At 47.4% G+C, this 19062-nt stretch overlaps 1 protein-coding gene across 1 annotated transcript in view; it reads left to right on the forward strand.

Moving 5' to 3' along the window:
* Efr3b (EFR3 homolog B) overlaps nt 1-19062 on the forward strand; it is an 84550-nt gene that overhangs the window by 56563 nt on the left and 8925 nt on the right. Inside the window, exons 5-19 of the mRNA XM_070025148.1 lie at nt 737-858; nt 2464-2613; nt 4299-4433; nt 4901-4979; nt 6346-6481; nt 6690-6851; nt 7434-7545; nt 7834-7885; nt 11490-11662; nt 12191-12266; nt 12719-12880; nt 13922-14053; nt 16161-16228; nt 17209-17336; nt 18036-18127. Of these exons, the coding sequence (XP_069881249.1) occupies nt 737-858; nt 2464-2613; nt 4299-4433; nt 4901-4979; nt 6346-6481; nt 6690-6851; nt 7434-7545; nt 7834-7885; nt 11490-11662; nt 12191-12266; nt 12719-12880; nt 13922-14053; nt 16161-16228; nt 17209-17336; nt 18036-18127 (1779 nt within the window). The remainder of the gene's footprint in view (nt 1-736; nt 859-2463; nt 2614-4298; nt 4434-4900; nt 4980-6345; nt 6482-6689; nt 6852-7433; nt 7546-7833; nt 7886-11489; nt 11663-12190; nt 12267-12718; nt 12881-13921; nt 14054-16160; nt 16229-17208; nt 17337-18035; nt 18128-19062) is intronic.

Below are 19062 nucleotides of genomic sequence, written 5' to 3' on the forward strand. Positions count from 1 at the left end.
TAGAAGTGGTACTGTGGCTCAAGTGTTAGAGTGCTAGCTAGCCTTGAGCAAAAGAAACTCAGGGAGAGTGCCCAGGCCCTGAGTTCAAGCCCATGACCCACAAAAAAGAAAGAAAGAATAAGAGTTATTTGGATACTGCATTTTAAAATTTTGAAAATTTATAGAATTTGACACTAGCAGTTTCTCCCCATTTAACTTGGGATACTCACACCTCTGCAGGACCTGATTTTTAGAATTTTGAACATGCAGCACATTGGAATTCAGAATTAGGATTGCTGGTCAAGACCAACTACAGTGAAAATAGCGAACTGGAAACATTTACCCACACACTTCCAACAATAAATTAAAATTATATTTTGCAAATCAAATTTCATATTTGTTCTTGTGTCTGAGATAATCCATTCTGTGTGGGGCTCGAAGCACTGACCCTGGCTTTTGTTCAATGTCAGTATTTTAATCCCACAGCCTTTCAGCATGTAGTTTTGTGTAGTCCTGTATGGAAGAGAGAGACCTCCTCATTTCCCTTCTCTTCCTTCCTTTGCTCCCTTCAGATGGGAAAGTGATCATTGCAGCTGAGCAGAACTTGAAGTCAGAGCTCAGGACTATGCTCTGGGAGGCAGCCAGGAACTCATCCCAGGATGCCTGGGGCATTCTTTCCTACAACAGGCATTGGGGATCCTCAGAAGTAAGGAGTGGAGCAATCACTTGTCCTGCCTATTCTTTCTCCTTCCCACAGTTTGTGAAGTTCGCCAACATCGAGGAGGACACTCCATCTTACCATCGGAGCTATGACTTCTTTGTGTCCCGTTTCAGTGAAATGTGCCACTCCAGCCATGATGACTTGGAAATCAAAACTAAGTGAGTAGGGGGTGATGAGGGCCCGCTTGCCGCACAGCCAAAGTATAAAGGGGTCTTACAGAACTTCCAGCCTAGGCTGGCCTGTCTGCTTTCTTCTTTCCATAGCTTTCCTTCTGCTCTGTGTTGCTAGAGAGAAAGGGGCGTTGACTGACTGTGGATGGGTGGGTGTTGAGCAGCTATGGGTCCTGACATATGGCTTTGAAGGAAAAACCTTTTGGACTAGTAAGCAAGACAAGATCTAAGCTAAAGGTTGCTTGAATCTAATTTGAGACAAAGCACACACATGCACACACACACACACACAAACACACACACACACACACACACACACACATATGCTATTCATTCCTCTGCTCAGATGTATAAGCATTTATACACTCACCAGTATCAGTCTAATCTACACCTACCAGCAAAGGTGGTCACACTAGCTGTTCCCTGCTGCCTCCGTCCCTCTGTCTCCTTGATCCTCCTGCTCGCTCATTCCCACAGCCACCAGTATTATTATAATACAAAATATAAAATTAGCAACTTAAATGACCTGTATAGACTTAGTTTAGAAAGTTCTCATTGTAACATCATACAACCATCCAACATATGTATGAAGTGTTAATCGCATAGAAAAATGCTTATGACAATGTTATGGAGGGGGGAGCCAATACACATTAAATATACAGGAGTTTCCCAATTCTGTTATATATTATATGAAGGAAAGATGCCAAAAGGCCAATGGTGGTAATGTTTGTTGATTATCTAATACTGGGTTTGACCTGCATTTACAGTGCACTACCACTTGAGCTACACCCCAGTCTTTTACTTTAGTTCTTTTTTAAAATGGGGTCTCATGTGTATGCCCATGCTAGCCTAAACCATGATCCTCTTATTTATGCTTCTCACATAGCAGACACAACCACTGTGCCCAATTTTGTCTTGGTTGAGATGGGGCCTTGTAAACTTTTTTCTCAGGCTGGCCTTGAATCTTCATCTTCCTAATCTCTGCATTCTAAGTAGCTTCAGTAGGATTATAGGCCTCAGTCACTGTGCCTGACAATGAGTGATAATGGTTAGGGCATTTTTTTTCTTCCCTTTACCTTTTAGAAGGAGCATGTATTGCTTTATAATCAGAAATGTTTTTAGAATAAAGGAACTTTAGGCTGAAATAAATGAGTGGTAAAAAAGACTCTTCCTGTGGGCCAGCACAGGGTGGCAGTAAAAGAACCCAGGGAGCTATTGCTGGATTTTGCTCTGGTTTTTTAACCAGTCTATCCCTAGCCTCAACCCCTTTGTGCCTGGAGAGCCTGCAGCTCCAAGCCCTGAGTAGACTCAGCCTGAGTGCACTGTCTTAGACCTATAATGGAGTAAATCTAACTTAGTACTGAGGATGGTATAACCAGCACACTAGATTGGAGCCTGGTGGTACCAGGGTAAAGGCAGTCTGAGAGTCTCCAAGACAAGCTAGGACTCAAACCAGCAAGTCAAACCTGTGAGGAGAAGTAGGTGGACGAGTGTGGCCCTCGCCCCTGGGCTGTACCCTCTCTAGCCAGGCTGCAGAGCTGCACTTCGCAGGACATAAGGACTTCATCAGGCCATTCTACCCTTGCCTTACAGAATCCGAATGTCAGGCATCAAAGGTCTGCAAGGGGTGGTGAGGAAGACTGTGAATGATGAGTTACAGGCCAACATCTGGGACCCACAGCACATGGACAAGATTGTCCCATCTCTGCTTTTCAACCTACAGCACGTGGAGGAGGCAGAGAGGTAAGCTAGCCAGGATATATCTAGCCTCTCCTCCAGGCTACTAGAAAATACATGGCATCAGCACCAGCAGTTCATGCCTGCAATCTTAGCTACTCGGGAGAATGAGATATGAGGATCATGGTTTAAAGCCAGCCTGGGCAGGAAAGGCTGTAAGTGTACAAGACTCTTACCTCCAATTAACCAATAAAATGCTTAAAGTGGAGCTGTGTCTCAAGTGGTAGAGCACTGTCCTTGAGTGATAATGCTCAAGGACAGTGCCCCAGGCCCTGCGGTCAAGCCCCAGTATCAGAATTGCATGCATGTGCATGCGAGCGCACATGCACACACACACACACACACACACACACACACACACACACACACACACACACACACACACACACACACACACACACACACAGAAAGAAAGAAGAAATAAAACAAAATATATAATGTGGACTAGAAGGTAAAACCTAGCTACAGCCAAGGATCATAGCTTTGTGATTTTTCTGCAGTGAGTCCAGAGCTAGCTCCCGGGGGACATTGGGTATGACCTCCTGCCCGCTACTGTAGCCCTAAGGAAGCAAGGACAGTAATGATGCTAGGCTCCCTGGGAATAAGTACGTGCTGATCAAAACACAAAGGACCAAGAGTCACTTACCCTTGTCTCTAGGGAGGCAGCAGGCTGAGGAGGTTGACGTTATCTCTCATGACTTCAAGGACTGAGGACTTTCCCTTTAGACCTCCTTCCTCCCTCACTTCCTGATACTATTTTAGGCCTCAAAATACAACTGCTTGACCAGCCACAGCCATTCAAGAGCTGCAGATGTTAGTCATGGAACTCATTTCCTTCCTGCTACTACTTTCCCCACAGTGGAATGGGAAGGAGGAAATATTCTTTCTTTTTTTTTTCTTTTTTCTTTTTCTTTTTTGTTTGTCGTGGGGCTTGAACTCTGGGCCTGGGCACTGTCCCTGCGCTCTTCAGCTCAAGGCGAGCGCTCTACCGCTTGAGCCACAGCACCACTTCCGAAGGAGGGAATTTTCATGTTGGTGTCCCAACTTGGCTCTGTGCATGATGCCCAATAAAGATGCGTTCTACCCACGGTTCTCATTGCGTCAGTTGGGTCCCTGCTGCCAGACTGACAGAGGAAGTAAGCTCTCCCTCTGGTGGATGTTTCTGGAATAGCCGTTTGTTAGCCCACATTGTCTCCACCAATCTATTTCCCACTGTGGTCTCTTATGGTTCCAAGTTAGGGAGTTCTGGGGCTCCTTGTTCTGGTCCAGATCTGGGAATACCCTTAGTGACTTGAGTACCATTGGGTCATGCCTGAGCCTGGCTGTGTCTTTCCTTCCTCTCACCCCCTAGCCTTTCTTCCCTCTCTGTATATCCCATCTTTTCTCCTATTGAACCCTTCAGTGTGTGGAGATGCTCATGATGTATGCTGCACCTGGCCACGGTGCTCAAAATGTCCTCACACAGGGGCATGCCAGCCGAGCCTTAAAGATTTTCAGAGAAGGAATTCTATCCCATCTCCCCCAGTCTTCCCCCATCCTAGGCTTCTTTCTCCCTGTTGAATTTCTGGCAGCCATGATGTCTCCATGCTGCCTGGTGCAGCCTGTGTGAAATTCTTGCTTGTCCTGCATAGAATCAGACTGGCTCCCCGCTGTGCACTGCATCCTTCACCCATGTGGCTTTGTTTCCACAGCCGTTCTCCCTCACCCCTCCAAGCACCAGAGAAGGAAAAGGAGAACCCAGCAGAGCTGGCTGAGAGGTGCCTGCGGGAGCTGCTGGGCCGGGCTGCCTTTGGCAATATCAAGAATGCCATCAAGCCTGTTCTCATGTGAGTTAAGCGGTCCCTCTCACAGCAGTCTTCAGCCTTCAAATGCTCCAGGTCCCCGCATTTTCTGATGACTTGGGAGTAGTAAGAAAGGAGTCAAACTATTGTGCTGTGATCAAGAGAGCCTCTTTTTTTGTGCCAGGGTTCCCATTACACATTTGCATTATGACAGTGAAGTTATCACAGTAGCCACATGCATTGGAGTTGAGAGGTTGGGAGGAGGGCACCCAAATGAAATGAAGATGTCCAGCTTCATTCCATGATGCAGCTCCCTCCAGCCTTGGAGGGAGCTTAGGGCTTCCCTGAGATCCTCCATGATTCCCTTCTCTCACCCACTCAGAAAGCCCTGCCTCTCTTACTTCCTGGGAACTGCAAGGTGCTCTTAAGAGGTGTCACTCTCCCTCCAAGCTTACCTCTCCCTAATGGCTCTCTGAGTTTCTCAGTCATCCCCGTGTTTTTTTCCCTCACAGCCATCTGGATAACCATTCTCTTTGGGAGCCCAAGGTGTTTGCCATCCGTTGCTTTAAAATCATCATGTACTCAATTCAGGTATTGTGGCTCCCCTGGTCCCAGTTTGCCCCCCCCCACTAAGGGTACCTCTGGGAACAGAGAGAGCAGTGTTCTAAAGTAGGAAGCTAGATGTCCCTGACTGGTCCTAAACTGGAGCTGCTCCAGCTAAGTGTGAAGAAGGGCCAGTTCGTTTTGCTTCTAGAACATCATAGACTAATACTTTCATCAAAAACAATTTTTAAAAAAGAATGAAGGGCTGGGAAGGTGGCTCAGCGGTAGAGCGCTTGCCTTGCATGCTCAAGGCCCTGGGTTCGATTCCTCAGCACCACATAAGCAAAAAGAAAAAAGCCGGAAATGGCGCTGTGGCTCAAGTGGTAGAGCGCTAGCCTTGAGCTGAAGAGCTGAGGGACAGCGCCCAGGCCCAGAGTTCAGGCCCCACAACCGGACCCAAAAAAAAAAAAAAAAAAAAAAAAGAATGAAGAACTGGCCAAGTGACAATGGCTCACACCTATAGTCTTAGCTACTCAGAAGGCTGAGATGTGAAGATTGAGGTTCAGAGCTAGCCCTGGCAGACAAATACTTAGTCTCTTTTCTCCAATTAGCCAGCAAAATGCCAGAAATGGGGGTATGGCTCAAGTGTTAGAGTGGCAGGCTTGAACAAAAAAGCCAAGGGAAAGAGGGTGAGGCCCCGAGTTCAGGTACCAGCACAAAAGAAAAGAAAGAACTTACAAAACACAAGAGCTGGGCTGGGAATGTGGCTTAGTGGTAGAGTGCTTGCCTAGCATGCATGAAGCCCTGGGTTCAATCCCTCAGTACCACATAAACAGAAAAGACCAGAAGTGATGCGTGGCTCAAGTGGTAGAGCACTAGCCTTGAGCATAGAGAGGCCAGTGCCCAGGCCCTGAGTTCAAGCCCCAGGACTGGCAAACAAACACACAACAACAACTACAAGAGCCCTTAGACAGCACACCCCTAGCTGCTGCAGCGTTGTTAATTACTACATCCTATCATTCTATTTCTGAACTCACTTGTGTAAACACTATCAAACAAATCTTGAATCGGCATTGGTCCACGGCCACACTGAGCAGCACCGCACTAAAAAAAACACATGGCCTCTTAAGGCCCTGGCCAGGAAGACCTGGGGCCCCGGGGGAAATAAAAAAGAAAACAGTATTTTGAAGTTGACTTTTGGCCCCTTCCAAATAAAAGGGACCAAGAAGAAGGTGGAAACACGGGTTTATTGGGAGTTGACTCTCAGCCCACGGAGGGGTGGGGGTCAGTGGTATGGGTGCCCACTGCAGTGCCCACTGGCCGTGGACATCACTCTACCCCTGGCCTCCGGGTCCAGCAGAGGTGCCCCGGCACGCGGGGCTGTTTGGGGACCGGCACGTCTTCCTTCCCGCAGCCGCAGCATTCACACCTGGTTATCCAGCAGCTCCTGAGCCACCTGGACGCCAACAGCCGCAGTGCGGCGACCGTGCGTGCAGGTATCGTGGAGGTCCTGTCCGAAGCTGCGGTCATCGCCGCCACCGGCTCTGTTGGTAAGGGGCCCCGGCGAAGAAAAGGCTGAGCGCCCAGTGGGCGCAGAACTGCCCTCTTTCATGAACTAGGCGAGGGACCCGAGAGAGGAAATGGGCGAGAGATCCTCCGAAGCAGCCGGCTGAGGAGGTGGCAGGCAGTCACCGGACTGCTGGGGCAGGGGAGCAGGAGGGGGTGCCCGCCCTGATTGCGGCTCTCCCGCTGCCCCAGGCCCCACGGTGCTGGAGATGTTCAACACCCTGCTGAGGCAGCTGCGGCTCAGCATCGACTACGCGTTGACTGGGAGCTACGATGGCGCCATGAGCCTGGGAACCAAGATCATCAAGGAGCATGAGGAGCGCATGTTCCAGGAGGCTGTCATCAAGACCATTGGTGGGGAGGAAGGCGGGGCCGTGGGCAGGGACTGGGAGAGGGTGGAGCCCCGAGTGGGCTTGGAGAAGGGTCAGGGGGTGGACTAGGAGAGTGGTGTCCTGGGTGGGTTTGGAGAGGGGCCTAGGGACTGTGGTCTTGGAGGGGGTGGAATCCTGGGTAGGTTTGGAGAGGGACTTGGTGGGGGGAGGGTGGTCTTGAAGAGGGTGGAGCCCTAGGTGAGATTTGGAGAAGGGCCTGGGGGCTTGGTCTGGAAGAACCAAGGGCCCAGGTCCTGAGTAAAGACTATGTATGGGCAGGAGCAGAGAGATCTGGGATGAGACCCAGTAGAAGGACAGGGGTGGGGAGAGCAACTCTAGGATTGTCAAACATATACCTGTTACCAAGGACATTGGGGAAGACAGAGTCTGTCTATGGTGCACACTTCATCCACATGATGTCCAGATCCTACCCACAGCCTCGGTGACAAGTGAAGGAACCAAAGTGGAAAGACCCTCTGGAACCCTCTGTCTCCTTCCTAGAGAGACAGATTGAGCTTGGAGGTCCCTCACCTAACCAATGATCTCAGTCATCCTTTCCCCGCAGGCTCTTTTGCCAGCACCTTGCCCACTTATCAGCGCTCTGAAGTGATCCTCTTCATCATGAGCAAGGTCCCGCTGCCTTCCCTACATCACCCCATAGAGACTGGAAGGACAGGGTGAGTGCCCTCCCCCCAACCTAAACCCATCCCACTTTTCCCTTGCTGTGTTTCTGGTTCTTCTCTTCTTGACTTCTTCACTTTTTCCTCCCAAATCCTTCGTGGACATTAGTAGTGTCCTTGGATCCCTCAATAGTTTCTCATGCTGCCCTTTCACTCCCACTGGGCCTGGAAGTCACTGTCTTGGGAAACCCAATGAGATAGGCCTGGTGGGAAGAACTGAGTAGGCCGGTGTGGAGTCTTGGCCTCATGGCTTTCCTGGTTTGTGTGCATGTCTCTGATCTACAGGGAGAATCGGAACCGGCTGACTCAGATTATGCTGCTGAAGTCCCTCCTGCAGGTGAGCCTCTCCTGTTCCCATTCCTGTTCTGCCTCCGCGGGACACAACTCCTTCCAGGGGACCAGGAGAAGCCCCCCTCATCCAGTTATGCAGGCTTCATATGGCAAATATGCCCAGCCAAAAAGGCAAGTGAAGGGCTGAAATCTAGCCTGTGCTTCACTTGCTAGCCAGCTTGGGCACCGACACAACTGGGTCATCCAGAGCAGGGTAGGCAGCTGATGTTTCTGATTCCCACAAAGCTTCCTTATTGGCTAACAGTAGCCCTATCACGCAAACTTGTGTGTCTTAGGATGGAAGCTGTTGGTTCCAGCCTTTTCCCCTCGCAGCACTCCCTCCCTGGGTCCTAGCTCCCTCTGTTTCTTGCTACCCTTTTGGCACTGTGCCCATCTCATCTGCCAGTTGTCACTCCCTTCTTGTGTGTTTTCTTTTCTTTTCTTTTCTTTTTTTTTTTTTTTGTCAGTTATGGGGCTTGAACTCAGGGCCTGGGCGCTGTCCCTCAGCTCTTTAGCTCAGGCGGGTGCTCTACTATTTGAGCCATAGCACCACTTCCAGTTTTCTGGTAGTTTATTGGAGATACGAGTCTCACGGACTTTTCCTGCCCAGGCTGGCTTTGAACCATGGTCCTCAGATCTCAGCCTCCTGCGTAGCTAGGATTACAGGCATGAGCCACCGGCTCCTGGCCTTCATGTGGTGTTCAATGCCTCTTCTCTGTACCTCTACAGCCATCACTGGGGTCTAGATCCATTGTTCTCAAACACCACTCCCAGGAGAAGCTGGTTAAAATATATAGGTTTCCTAGAGATTGTGAGTGGCTGGCTAGTCAGAGGAAGGAGATGCAATCTGTGTTACCAGCTCCCCAGCTATTCTTAATGCCCAGCCCTAGTGTAAGCTCTGGACATCTTACAACTAGATTATTCTCATAGTCACTCTTGTTTCCATCTCTTCCCAACTATCATTAACAAAACCACAAGAAGAATTTTCTAGAAATTCTGATCCCCTATTTTTAGGGTAGGTCTATTTCTAATGCCTGAATATCCAGATTTCAGACTTCTCAGAACAAAAGTGAAAGGACCCCTTTTCTCCTGACTCCATCTCATCCCTGTTCCCCCATGCCAGCCTGGACAGACCCTCACTTCCACCAGTGCCTTCCCTTTCTTTTCTCTAGTCTGTATCTTTTATGTCACTATGGCTGTTTGGTTTTTTGTGTTGCTTTTTATTTTGTTTTTGGGCCAGTTTGGAGACTGAACTCAGGGTCTGGGCACGGTCCCTTAGCTTTTTCACTCAAGGCTGATGCTCTACCTACCACTTGAGCCACTGCTCCACTTCTGACTCTTTGCTGGTTAATTGGAGGTAAGAATTTCAGGGACTTTCCTGCCACAGCTGGCTTTGAACCATGATACTCAGCCTCCTGAGTATCTAGGAATACAGGCATGAGTGATCGATGCCACCTCACTGACTGTTGGTGTTTTGTTTGCTTCTTTGGTTTGGTTGGTAGTGCTAGGAATTGGACCTAGGCCTTCACACATGCTAGGCCAAGTGCTCTACTACTGAACTGAGCTATATCTCTTCTCCCTGTCACTCAATTTTTATAAAGCCCTTTTGTTCCAGTTCATCTCATCTAGACATCTACTTTTCTCCTCAGTCTTTATATTTGCTAAATTTTCCCTCATTCATTTGTAGCCAGTTGTCAAACTCTGGTGACAGTTTGGGGCACAGCTATGTGTATCTCTCTTCTGTGAACACTGACGTTCACTACTGGTGCTCTTATGCCAAGCTTGATTTGTGGAGGCGTTCAGGGAGTGGGATATTGTTATTGCCATTGTTACTTTGGTTTTCTTGCTCTTCGAGATGGGCTCAAGATGTAGTCCAGGCTGGAGACTGGCCTCCAAACTATAGCCCAGCTCTTTGGGAAGCTTTCCCAATCATCAAAGGCATTATTCTGCAATATGAGCCTAAATAATTTAGCAAATACAGCTTACTACTAGTGGATATTTGAAATCATATATGATGTTTCTATGCCATGTGAAAAGTCAGAAGACCCCATTGTCACCATACCAGAGGCGTTGTAGCCAGAGGTGGTCAGTGTGGGCTCTGCTTATGGCCATGTGTGCTCTGATTCTTTAGAGCAGGTTCTTCCACAGTGACTTGTGGAAGTGACTGGTGACTTCTTTTTTTTTTTTTAATTTTTTTATTGTAAAGATACTATACAGAGGGTTACAGTTACATGAGTGAGGTAATGAGTACACTTCCTCTTGAACATTGTTACCCCCTCCATTGTTTTCCCCCTACCATCCCCTCCCTCCCTCCCTTCCCCAAGGTTCTTTTTTTTTTTTTTTATTGTGATTAAGTGATTACTTAATTTCCGGAAATTCACAGTATTGTGGAATAATGATGCTCATTTAAAGTCACAAGTTCATTCTAACTTTCCTGGAGCAAATTGTCTATCACAGTCTGCAATATATAACGGTGCTCACATGTTATATACCATATATGTGATCAGCAGCATGGGGATATTTGGTAGTGGTTCAACCAGATGAGTGGGAGTTCTTTGTTTCTTAAGTCCTGTTAGTTTTGTCATATCACCTAACATTTTGGATTCATCATCCACTTATCAGGGAGACCGTGTACTGTTTGCCTCTTCGTTCTTGGCTTACCTCGCTCAACATGATTCCTTCTAGCTCCATCCATTTCCCTGCAAATGCCATTATTTTGTCATTTCTAATGGCTGCATAATATTCCATTGTGTATAGATACCACAATTTTTGGATCCATTCATCTGTGGTGGGGCATCTAGGTTGTTTCCATATCCTAGCTATTGCGAACAGTGCTGCAATAAACATGGAGGTGCACGTGTCCTTGTATATTGGTTCCTGTTGTTCAGGGTAGATGCCTAGAAGTGGTATGACTGGGTCGTAAGGGAGGTCAATCTTTAGCTTTCTAAGGACCCTCCAGACTGCTTTCCAAAGTGGTTGTATGAGTGTACATTCCCACCAGCAGTGTAATAGCGTTCCTCATTCTCCACATCCCCTCCAGCATTTGTCGTTGTCTGATTTGTGGATGTGGGACATTCTGACTGGGGTAAGGTGGTATCTCAGGGTTGTCTTTATTTGCTTTCCTTCACCACCAGGGATGATGAACATTTCCTCATGTGTTTCTTTGCCATTTTTATTTCTTCATTTGAGAAGTCCCTCTTTAGTTCCCTTGCCCATTTAGTAATTGGTTTGACTGGTGACTTCTTTTGTGACTGTCTTACTCTTAATGAAGCATTTGGTGGGTGTTCATCAATTGTGCCTTAGGTCCAGAAATCTCCTGGCTCTTTTCTTTCTAATTAATGCTCACTCCTTGATGCTTTTGATGCCTGATGTCCCTGCACCTTGTTTACATGTCTACAGAATTCATTGCGTAGGTGTCTAGGTGACTGTTGAAGTTGTTGGCAAAAGTGGTTGACATCTAGGGCCTGAGAGGGAAGTAGGGAGAAGAACCTGGGTTGTAATCTAGGAAGGATAGATAGTCTTATACCAACTTCCTCTGATTGCTTCTCCATTTCTTCACTGAACACAAAGGAGACATTGTTCCTAAATGCACCCAATGTTCCTAAATGCAGGTCTCCACAGGCTTCCAATGCAATAACATGATGTCAGCCCTGCCTAGCAACTTCCTTGACCGCCTTCTCTCCACTGCCCTCATGGAGGATGCAGAAATCCGTCTCTTCGTTCTAGAGATTCTCATCAGTTTCATTGATCGTCATGGCAACCGCCACAAGTTCTCTACCATCAGGTGAACTTGGAGTCTCTCCTTTAATAGATATGTGACAGGCCAGATGACTCTCGGTGGGGCCTGTCTTCTTGGCCTCTAGCCTCACACCCAGTTGGAAGGAAACAGTTCAGATTAAATAAGACCCACCAGGGTGTGGACCATGGAGTTCACTTCGGGATCCTCCCAGGGGAAGAGGAACCAAAGGGCACTTGTGTCTGGAGGAGAAGAGTGTATTAGAGATTTAAAGAAGGAAAAGCTAAATGAAGTTTTCAGATAGGAGAAGAAAAGGACAGTTAGTGAGTAGAGACAGAGAGGATTGGGGGTAGAGGGTCTAAGGAGAAGAAATAACCAGGGTCAACTGTTAAATAGGAACTTGGCAATTTGGGAGAAAATGGAGATTGATCTAAGAACCAGACCCAGGGAGTACTAGGAGGCTTTGATGTCAAGTTATAACATTGAAGATAAAGCCTAGTGACACCATGTAAACTCAGGCTGCCTCACACAAGGGCTGGGGGGTGGGGCGGGGCGTCTCCTTCTATCCCCCTCCAGTACTCTCAGTGACATCTCAGTCCTGAAGCTGAAAGTGGACAAATGTTCCCGACAGGACACAGTCTTCATGAAGAAGGTAAACAAGAGTGACCTCGATACAGTGATCCCCAGGAGGGCCAGGCCTGCCTGTGGCCCTCACCTTCTAGCTTCTAAGTCACAGCTGACCGTCACTGCCCCCAGAGTCTGTCCCTTCCCTCTGTAACTGCCTGGTGAGGTTAGCCAGCTTCACCTTCCAGAGGGGTGATACTCACTGCCAAGACCAGAGCCAGGAATGAACCTTGAGGGCCAGTCCAGAGCCATCAACCATGTTCTGCTCCCAACACAGTTCAGGCAGAAGCTTGGTAGCCAGTATCACTGGGGCCCTTTATCCCTAAACATGTGTTTCCATATGGATTCACATCCATGGCTGGCATCTCTGAGGTGAGTACTCACTGCCATCCTAACCCCCTTCAGATCAGTCTTTGTATTCATTCTCCTGACCCCACCCTACTCACTATGGCTGTCTTCTGCCCCCACTCCTGTCCCCAGCACTCACAGCAGCTCTACAGGCACATCTACCTGAGCTGTAAGGAGGACACGAACATACAGAAGCACTATGAGGCACTCTACGGCCTGCTGGCACTCATCAGCATCGAGCTGGCCAATGAGGAGGTGGTAGTGGACCTCATCCGCCTGGTGCTGGCTGTGCAGGTGGGGCTGGATGTGGACAAGGACATATGGGTTAGGAGCAAGGAGAGAGGGCTGGTGAGCTAAGCCCTGATACCAATACTGAGTATGAATTGCTTGACCATTGGTTTAGAGTCCAAGAATATGGTACTCTTGGCTATCCCTCTATGAAGACCCCAAAGTAGTCTTTCTGGGAAACCCCAGAGATTGAATAATTAGTCCAAGAGATTGATTAGTGTACCACAGAGATTGACTAATGTCAATCATAGCATTCATGGCCATGGCTTACCTTCGAGTTAGGCAATAGGACCATCCTAGGATTTCAAGGTCCTTATAGGGTCAAAGAGAGACTGAAAGGATTCCTAAAAGGGTGCAAGGGCCCTGACCGATCTCAGAACAGACTTCTTTGTCTAAGGATTCTCTGGTTTTTAAACTTAACTGTTCTTTGGAATTGCCTTGAGCATGTGATTAAAAAAAAAATACATATTCCCAGCTGTGTGCTGGTAGCTCATGCCTGTAATCCTAGCTACTCAGGAGGCTGAGATCTAAGGATCATGGTTAGAAGCTAGCCTGCACAGAAAAGTCCATGAGACTCATATTTCCAATAAACTACTCAGAAAAGGCCAGAAGTGGCACTGTGGCTCAAGTGGTAGAGCGCTACCTTGAGCACAAGGAGGCTCAGGGACAGCGCCCAGGCCTTGAGTTCAAGTCCCGGAACTAGACAGAGAATGTCCTATGCATTTAACTAGCCTCTTGGGATTCATAGGCAGCCACTGTGGTGCTAAGGTGATAGGCCTGAGTCCTCTAAGGTCTTCCTGGGTAGAAGTGGAGTCATGCTTCTATGCTCATTGAAGGGCCTCCTGCTCATGAATTGTTCTGGGGACCATTGCCTTCTTCATCTGAGGAATTTTGTCTCCTAGGAAGTCCTAGGGCGAAGGCTGAGAAAGAGAGTCTAGAAAACATTAGCCATCTCTACAGAAGATCAGGGAGAGTCTGGGTGAGCAGTGGGAACTTTTGAGTAGTTTGGTGGTTAAAGTTTTTAGAAGCCCTTCTGTGTTGGCACAGGACGTGGCCCAGGTCAATGAAGAGAATTTGCCTACATACAACCGCTGTGCCCTCTATGCCCTGGGTGCAGCCTACCTGAACCTCATCAGCCAGCTCACGACGGTGCCTGCCTTCTGCCAGCACATCCACGAGGTCGGTATCCTGGGGAGCTCAGGATCCTGAGAGCTCAGGCCCTCGATTTGAGGCTCTGGGTTCCTCTTTTCCTAATTGTGACAGTACTATACTTAGACATTGAAGACAGGATTGAGGTAGGAAATAATGACAGAAACTACATTTCCTCCTGTCAGGTATGACAGAGCAAGGTAGGGCCAGGCCCGGGGAATACCTGGTACCTGCTGCCTGCCCCGTGTCTTCTCCCACTCAAAGAAGCACACAGTATACAAGCCTCAGGTCATGTAGACTACAGACACTTAATAAATGTTGGCTAGGCATGGTAATACATACTTGTCATCTCAGCTACTTAGGAGACTGAAGCAGCGAGTTGTAAGTTTGAAGCCACTCTAGCAACATAGTGAGACCCTATCTCAAAAAATCAAAACAAGCTAGGCACTTGTGCCTGTAATCCTTGCTACTCAGGAGGCTGAGATCTGAGGATTGGGGTTCAAAGCCAGCGTTGGATAGGAAAGTCTGTGAGACTCTTCTCTCCAATTAACCACCAGGAAAAACAGAAATGGATCTGTAGCTCAAAGTGATAGAGCTAACTAACCTTGAGCAAAAATGCTCAGTGGACAGTGCCCTGGACCCTGATTTCAAGCACCATGACCAACAAAAAACACAAGAAGAGTTTTTGCCACAAAAGCTCTCAAATGCCACAAAAACACGAGCAGACCAGTAAACATCCATTAGCCATTGTGCAGATGGCTAATGAAGATACTTAGGAAGATTTTTTGCATCTGTTGCAGCTTTTTCCTTTGCTGAAATGTTTTAAAACAAATCCCAGCTCTGTTGGTACACCCTCCATATATCAGTTTGAAAAGTGAAACAAAAAAATAAGCCACAACATGGACACCTCCCTAATCACCACTACACTGGTTATATAGCCAATTAAAATGTCAGACTCTGAAAAATAGAGATGTGGCTCAAGTGATAGAGCACCAGTCTTGAGAAGAAGAAAAAAGTAAGAGCAGGGGGTCCTGAGTTCAAGCCTTAGTACTGGCACCAAAAACAAAACACAAAACATACATGATGTGATTTTTAACCCAGTCTACTGTCCAATGCTCATAGCGTTGCATAAATAAAACATGCTGAAGTAGTTGGGTACTAGCTATTCATGCCTGTAATGCTAACTACTTAGGAGGCTGAGATCTGAGGATCACAGTTCAAAGCCAGCCCAGACATGGAAGTCTATGAAATTCTTATTTCCAAATTAGTACCAAAAAAAGGGAGGAGGTTCTGGGAATGTGGCTTAGTGGTAGTGTGCTTGCCTAGCATGCATGAAGCTCTGGGTTCGATTTCTCAGAATCATATAAACAGAAAAAGCCAGAAGTAGTATTGTGGCTCAAGTGGTAGAGTGCAAGCCTTGAGCAAAAGCAACTCAGGGACAGTGCCCAGGCCCAGGTCCTGAGTTCAAGTCCCAGGTCCCAGCACATTAAAAAAAACCTTAAGTATTTATAGGTGGAATGATCTGATGTCTACAATTAAATTATACTAGCAAGATGAAATAAACCAAAAGAAAGACCTCAGCAGACCTAGGCTGGCTGGGAAAATAGTGGAGAGGGTGCTCTGTTACCATGTCAGGAATTACACCAAGAATGTGGACTGACCTTAGCCTCTGAGCTAATAGAATGCAAGGGCAATGCCCAGATATGCTGTCAGAAACTGGTTGTATTGTTGTACACAGCACACCTGTGTACCCTACAGGCCAACATTTCCCCACTTCACCCCACCTTCGTAACTTTTACTTTTCTCTCCAAAAACTTGCAGAGATGCTGAGGAAATCTCAATGTGTCACTGTCCCTCGGGTGTTTCCATAGTTTCTTAGGAGTGAAATGTTTGTTGGAGGGCACTCTATGTATATGTGCCATAGTGGTGGCACGGGCAGCTTGGGCTTCCCAGACTGCTCTGAGCGGGGCAGGGGAGCTGCTTCTCACTGGAGAAGCCTGGCTGTAGTGCGCTCTCCAGTGAGGCTGTGGGAGGGACGAAACACTGATACTGGGGCGACAGCTCTTTGGGTAGCTGTTCTGGCTTTCCTCATCCTGATGGACCCAGCTCTCACTATTTGATTTCTCTCAAACTCCAGGTGATCGAGACCAGAAAGAAAGAGGCTCCATACATGCTCCCTGAGGATGTGTTTGTAGAGAGACCCAGGTAGGTGAGCACCTGGGCTCTGCTGGGGAATTTATTCCAAGACAGCTGAGGAGGAGGTCAGGTAGTATGAGGCCAGGAGGGACCGCCCAGCAAGAAGCATAGACCCTTGTGAGGATCCAGGGCAAAAAAAAATATATATATATCGTCAATGGCCCTAAAGTCTTTAGCAGAGTTGGACTCCAGCCCATTACTATAACTCACCCCACGAGCAGACCCCTGTAAGCCAGGCTGGAGGGTTATGCTGCAAATGTTGTGATTCCACCTCTGGGAGCTTGGCCAAACCCATGGGAAATGGATGGAAAATGTGTCCTGGAGGAGCTGCTCCTGACAGTGTCCTGCTGACATTCTCAGAATTGCTTCAACATCCAAGGACCTCAAGGAAAAGATATGTAGAAAAATCAAGGTGTCCAAAGTAGAGCTTAACTTTCTAAATTATGGTCCATTCATATAATAAATAACTGGCAAATAATATTAGCAATGATTCCACATATTTAAATGCCAAATATTCATTATATAATAAGTGGATAAGCTGGGCGCTGGTGACTCACACTGGTAATCCTAGCTACTCAGGAAGCTGATATCTGAGGATCACAGTTTAAAGCCAGCCCAGGCAGGAAAGTCTGTGAGACTCTTATCTCCAACTAACCACCAGAAAACTGGAAGTGGCGCTGTAGCTCACTTCCGCTCACCTTGAGCTGAAGAGCTGAGGGACAGCACCCAGGCCCAGAATTCAAACTCTACAACCGACCCCCCCAAAAAGTAGAAAATACCAGTCATAGAACAGGGCTTGGGAAGGGGATATTTGTACATGAGCATAAATATATATGACCCCAAGATTCTGCATAAATATAGCGATTATCTCTGGAATTGGGGGAATTTCTTTTCCTTTGGTTTCTCTGTTATTTTGTGCATGAAGATGTTGCTTTCCTAATAAGAAAAGTCATCAGCTGCCCACAACTCTCCTCTCCTTTGTCATCCAGGCTGTCTCAGAATCTAGATGGCGTGGTCATCGATTTCCTCTTCCGCCAGAGCAAGATCAGTGAAGTCCTGGGGGGCAGTGGCTACAATTCAGACAGGCTCTGCCTGCCCTACATCCCGCAGCTGACAGGTATGAGCTCTGGGCAAGGCTGTCACACCTGCCTCTGCCTTTTACTGACCAATAAAGGACCACAGGCCTCCTGATTACTCACTGTGGCACTTTAGAGCTGACAGACACAGCCGTATTTACGGTGAGATCTCGGCCTCTCCTCAGTGCAAGAGCCTAGAAAGTAACTGCCCCAGGAGACAGCCTGGCCTGTGGACAGGGTGGTCCATTGTGCCAGAAGAACCATATATGGGGGCTACAAAACCAAACTCCTAGTTAGGGACCTCTGTGAGACTTACTGCCTGAAAAATCTTAGGCAGTTTGGTAGACATCTCTGAATTTCAGTTACCTTGACTGTTAGAGGATTAATATGGGAGGCCCATGAAATAAGGAAGGCAAAAGCACTTTGTAAATGCCACACTTAGGAAAGTACTGGTGGCTGTTCGCAGATGATGCTTATGCAAGTTGGGATAAGCTTTCTGGTCACCAGCAACTTCTTTGTTTGCAATAATGGTTGTAGAACCTTAATCCAAAGGAGCAAACTGACCACCCTAAGATAACACAGAGGGCCCACAGAAAGCTCCAGGTCTAGTCTAACCATGGACCAAGCCATTGAAGACTGTGGACCAAGCCAAGGCCAAGGGACTTGATCCTGGAGCCTGGGACTCGATCCTGGCTTTTTCAAGGGCTGACACTAGCAGCTAACGACCTCTTCTTTTCCAGATGAGGATCGCTTGTCCAAGAGGAAGAGCATTGGAGAGACCATTTCTCTGCAGGTGGAGGTGGAATCAAGGAATAGTCCAGAAAAGGAAGAGGTAAGTGTTTTTTGGGGGGCAGTTGAATGGATTTGAACACAAGGCCTTGTACTTGCGAAGCTGGTGCTCTCCTTTTCGGCCATGCCTCCAGCCCTTCTCTGCACAGGTTATTTTTGAGATACACTCTCGTCTCCTTTCCATGTGAGTACCTGGACCCACAACCCAACTATTTTAGACTTCTTTAGCTAGATGACAGGTGTCTACTACCCTGCCCAGCTTCTACTGTTCAGACAGAGTCTCACAAATTTATGTGCAGGCAATCCTGCAACCAGAATCCTCCCATTCTTAACTTCCTGTGAAGCTAGGATGACAGGCATGTGCTACCAATTCTCGGTTAAGGCTTGAGAAAGGGTCTTGTGAACTTTTCTATTCAAGTTTGCCTCAAATCATGATTTTCCTTTATTCAACCTACCAAGTAGCTAGGATTACAGGCATGAGCCATCAGCGCTCTGCCTGGTGGAGCTCTTGATGCACATTGAAAATTATGTGGATATTAGTTTCTCAGGAAAATCCATTTTCTTACTTTCATTACATGTAGACATCATTAATAATTCTATCTGGAAAGATTCTTACTGCCCCCCTTTCATGATAATGTCATAAAATCACATACAGAGAGAGAGAGAGAAATTTTTTGAAGTTTTTAAATTCACAACAAAGTTGAGAAGAAGATGCAGAGATTTCCATGTACATCCCTACCCGATACGCATAGACCCCATTCTCAATGTCCACACTAGAGCAGGGCATTCGTTACAGTGAACACATCATTATCATACCAGTCCATAGTTTATACTGGGATTTGCACTTGTTATTATACAGTCCATCGTACTAGACACGTATCCTTCATTACCAGATCATGTGTAGTATTCTCACTGCCCTAAAAGTTCTGTGTTGCGCCTTTCACCCCTCCCTCTGACACCCAAGATTTCTTTTCTAAG

The sequence above is a fragment of the Dipodomys merriami genome, unplaced genomic scaffold, assembly GCF_024711535.1.
Source record: "Dipodomys merriami isolate MVZ:Mamm:240054 unplaced genomic scaffold, mDipMer1.0.p SCAF_17, whole genome shotgun sequence".
Lineage (NCBI taxonomy): Eukaryota > Metazoa > Chordata > Mammalia > Rodentia > Heteromyidae > Dipodomys > Dipodomys merriami.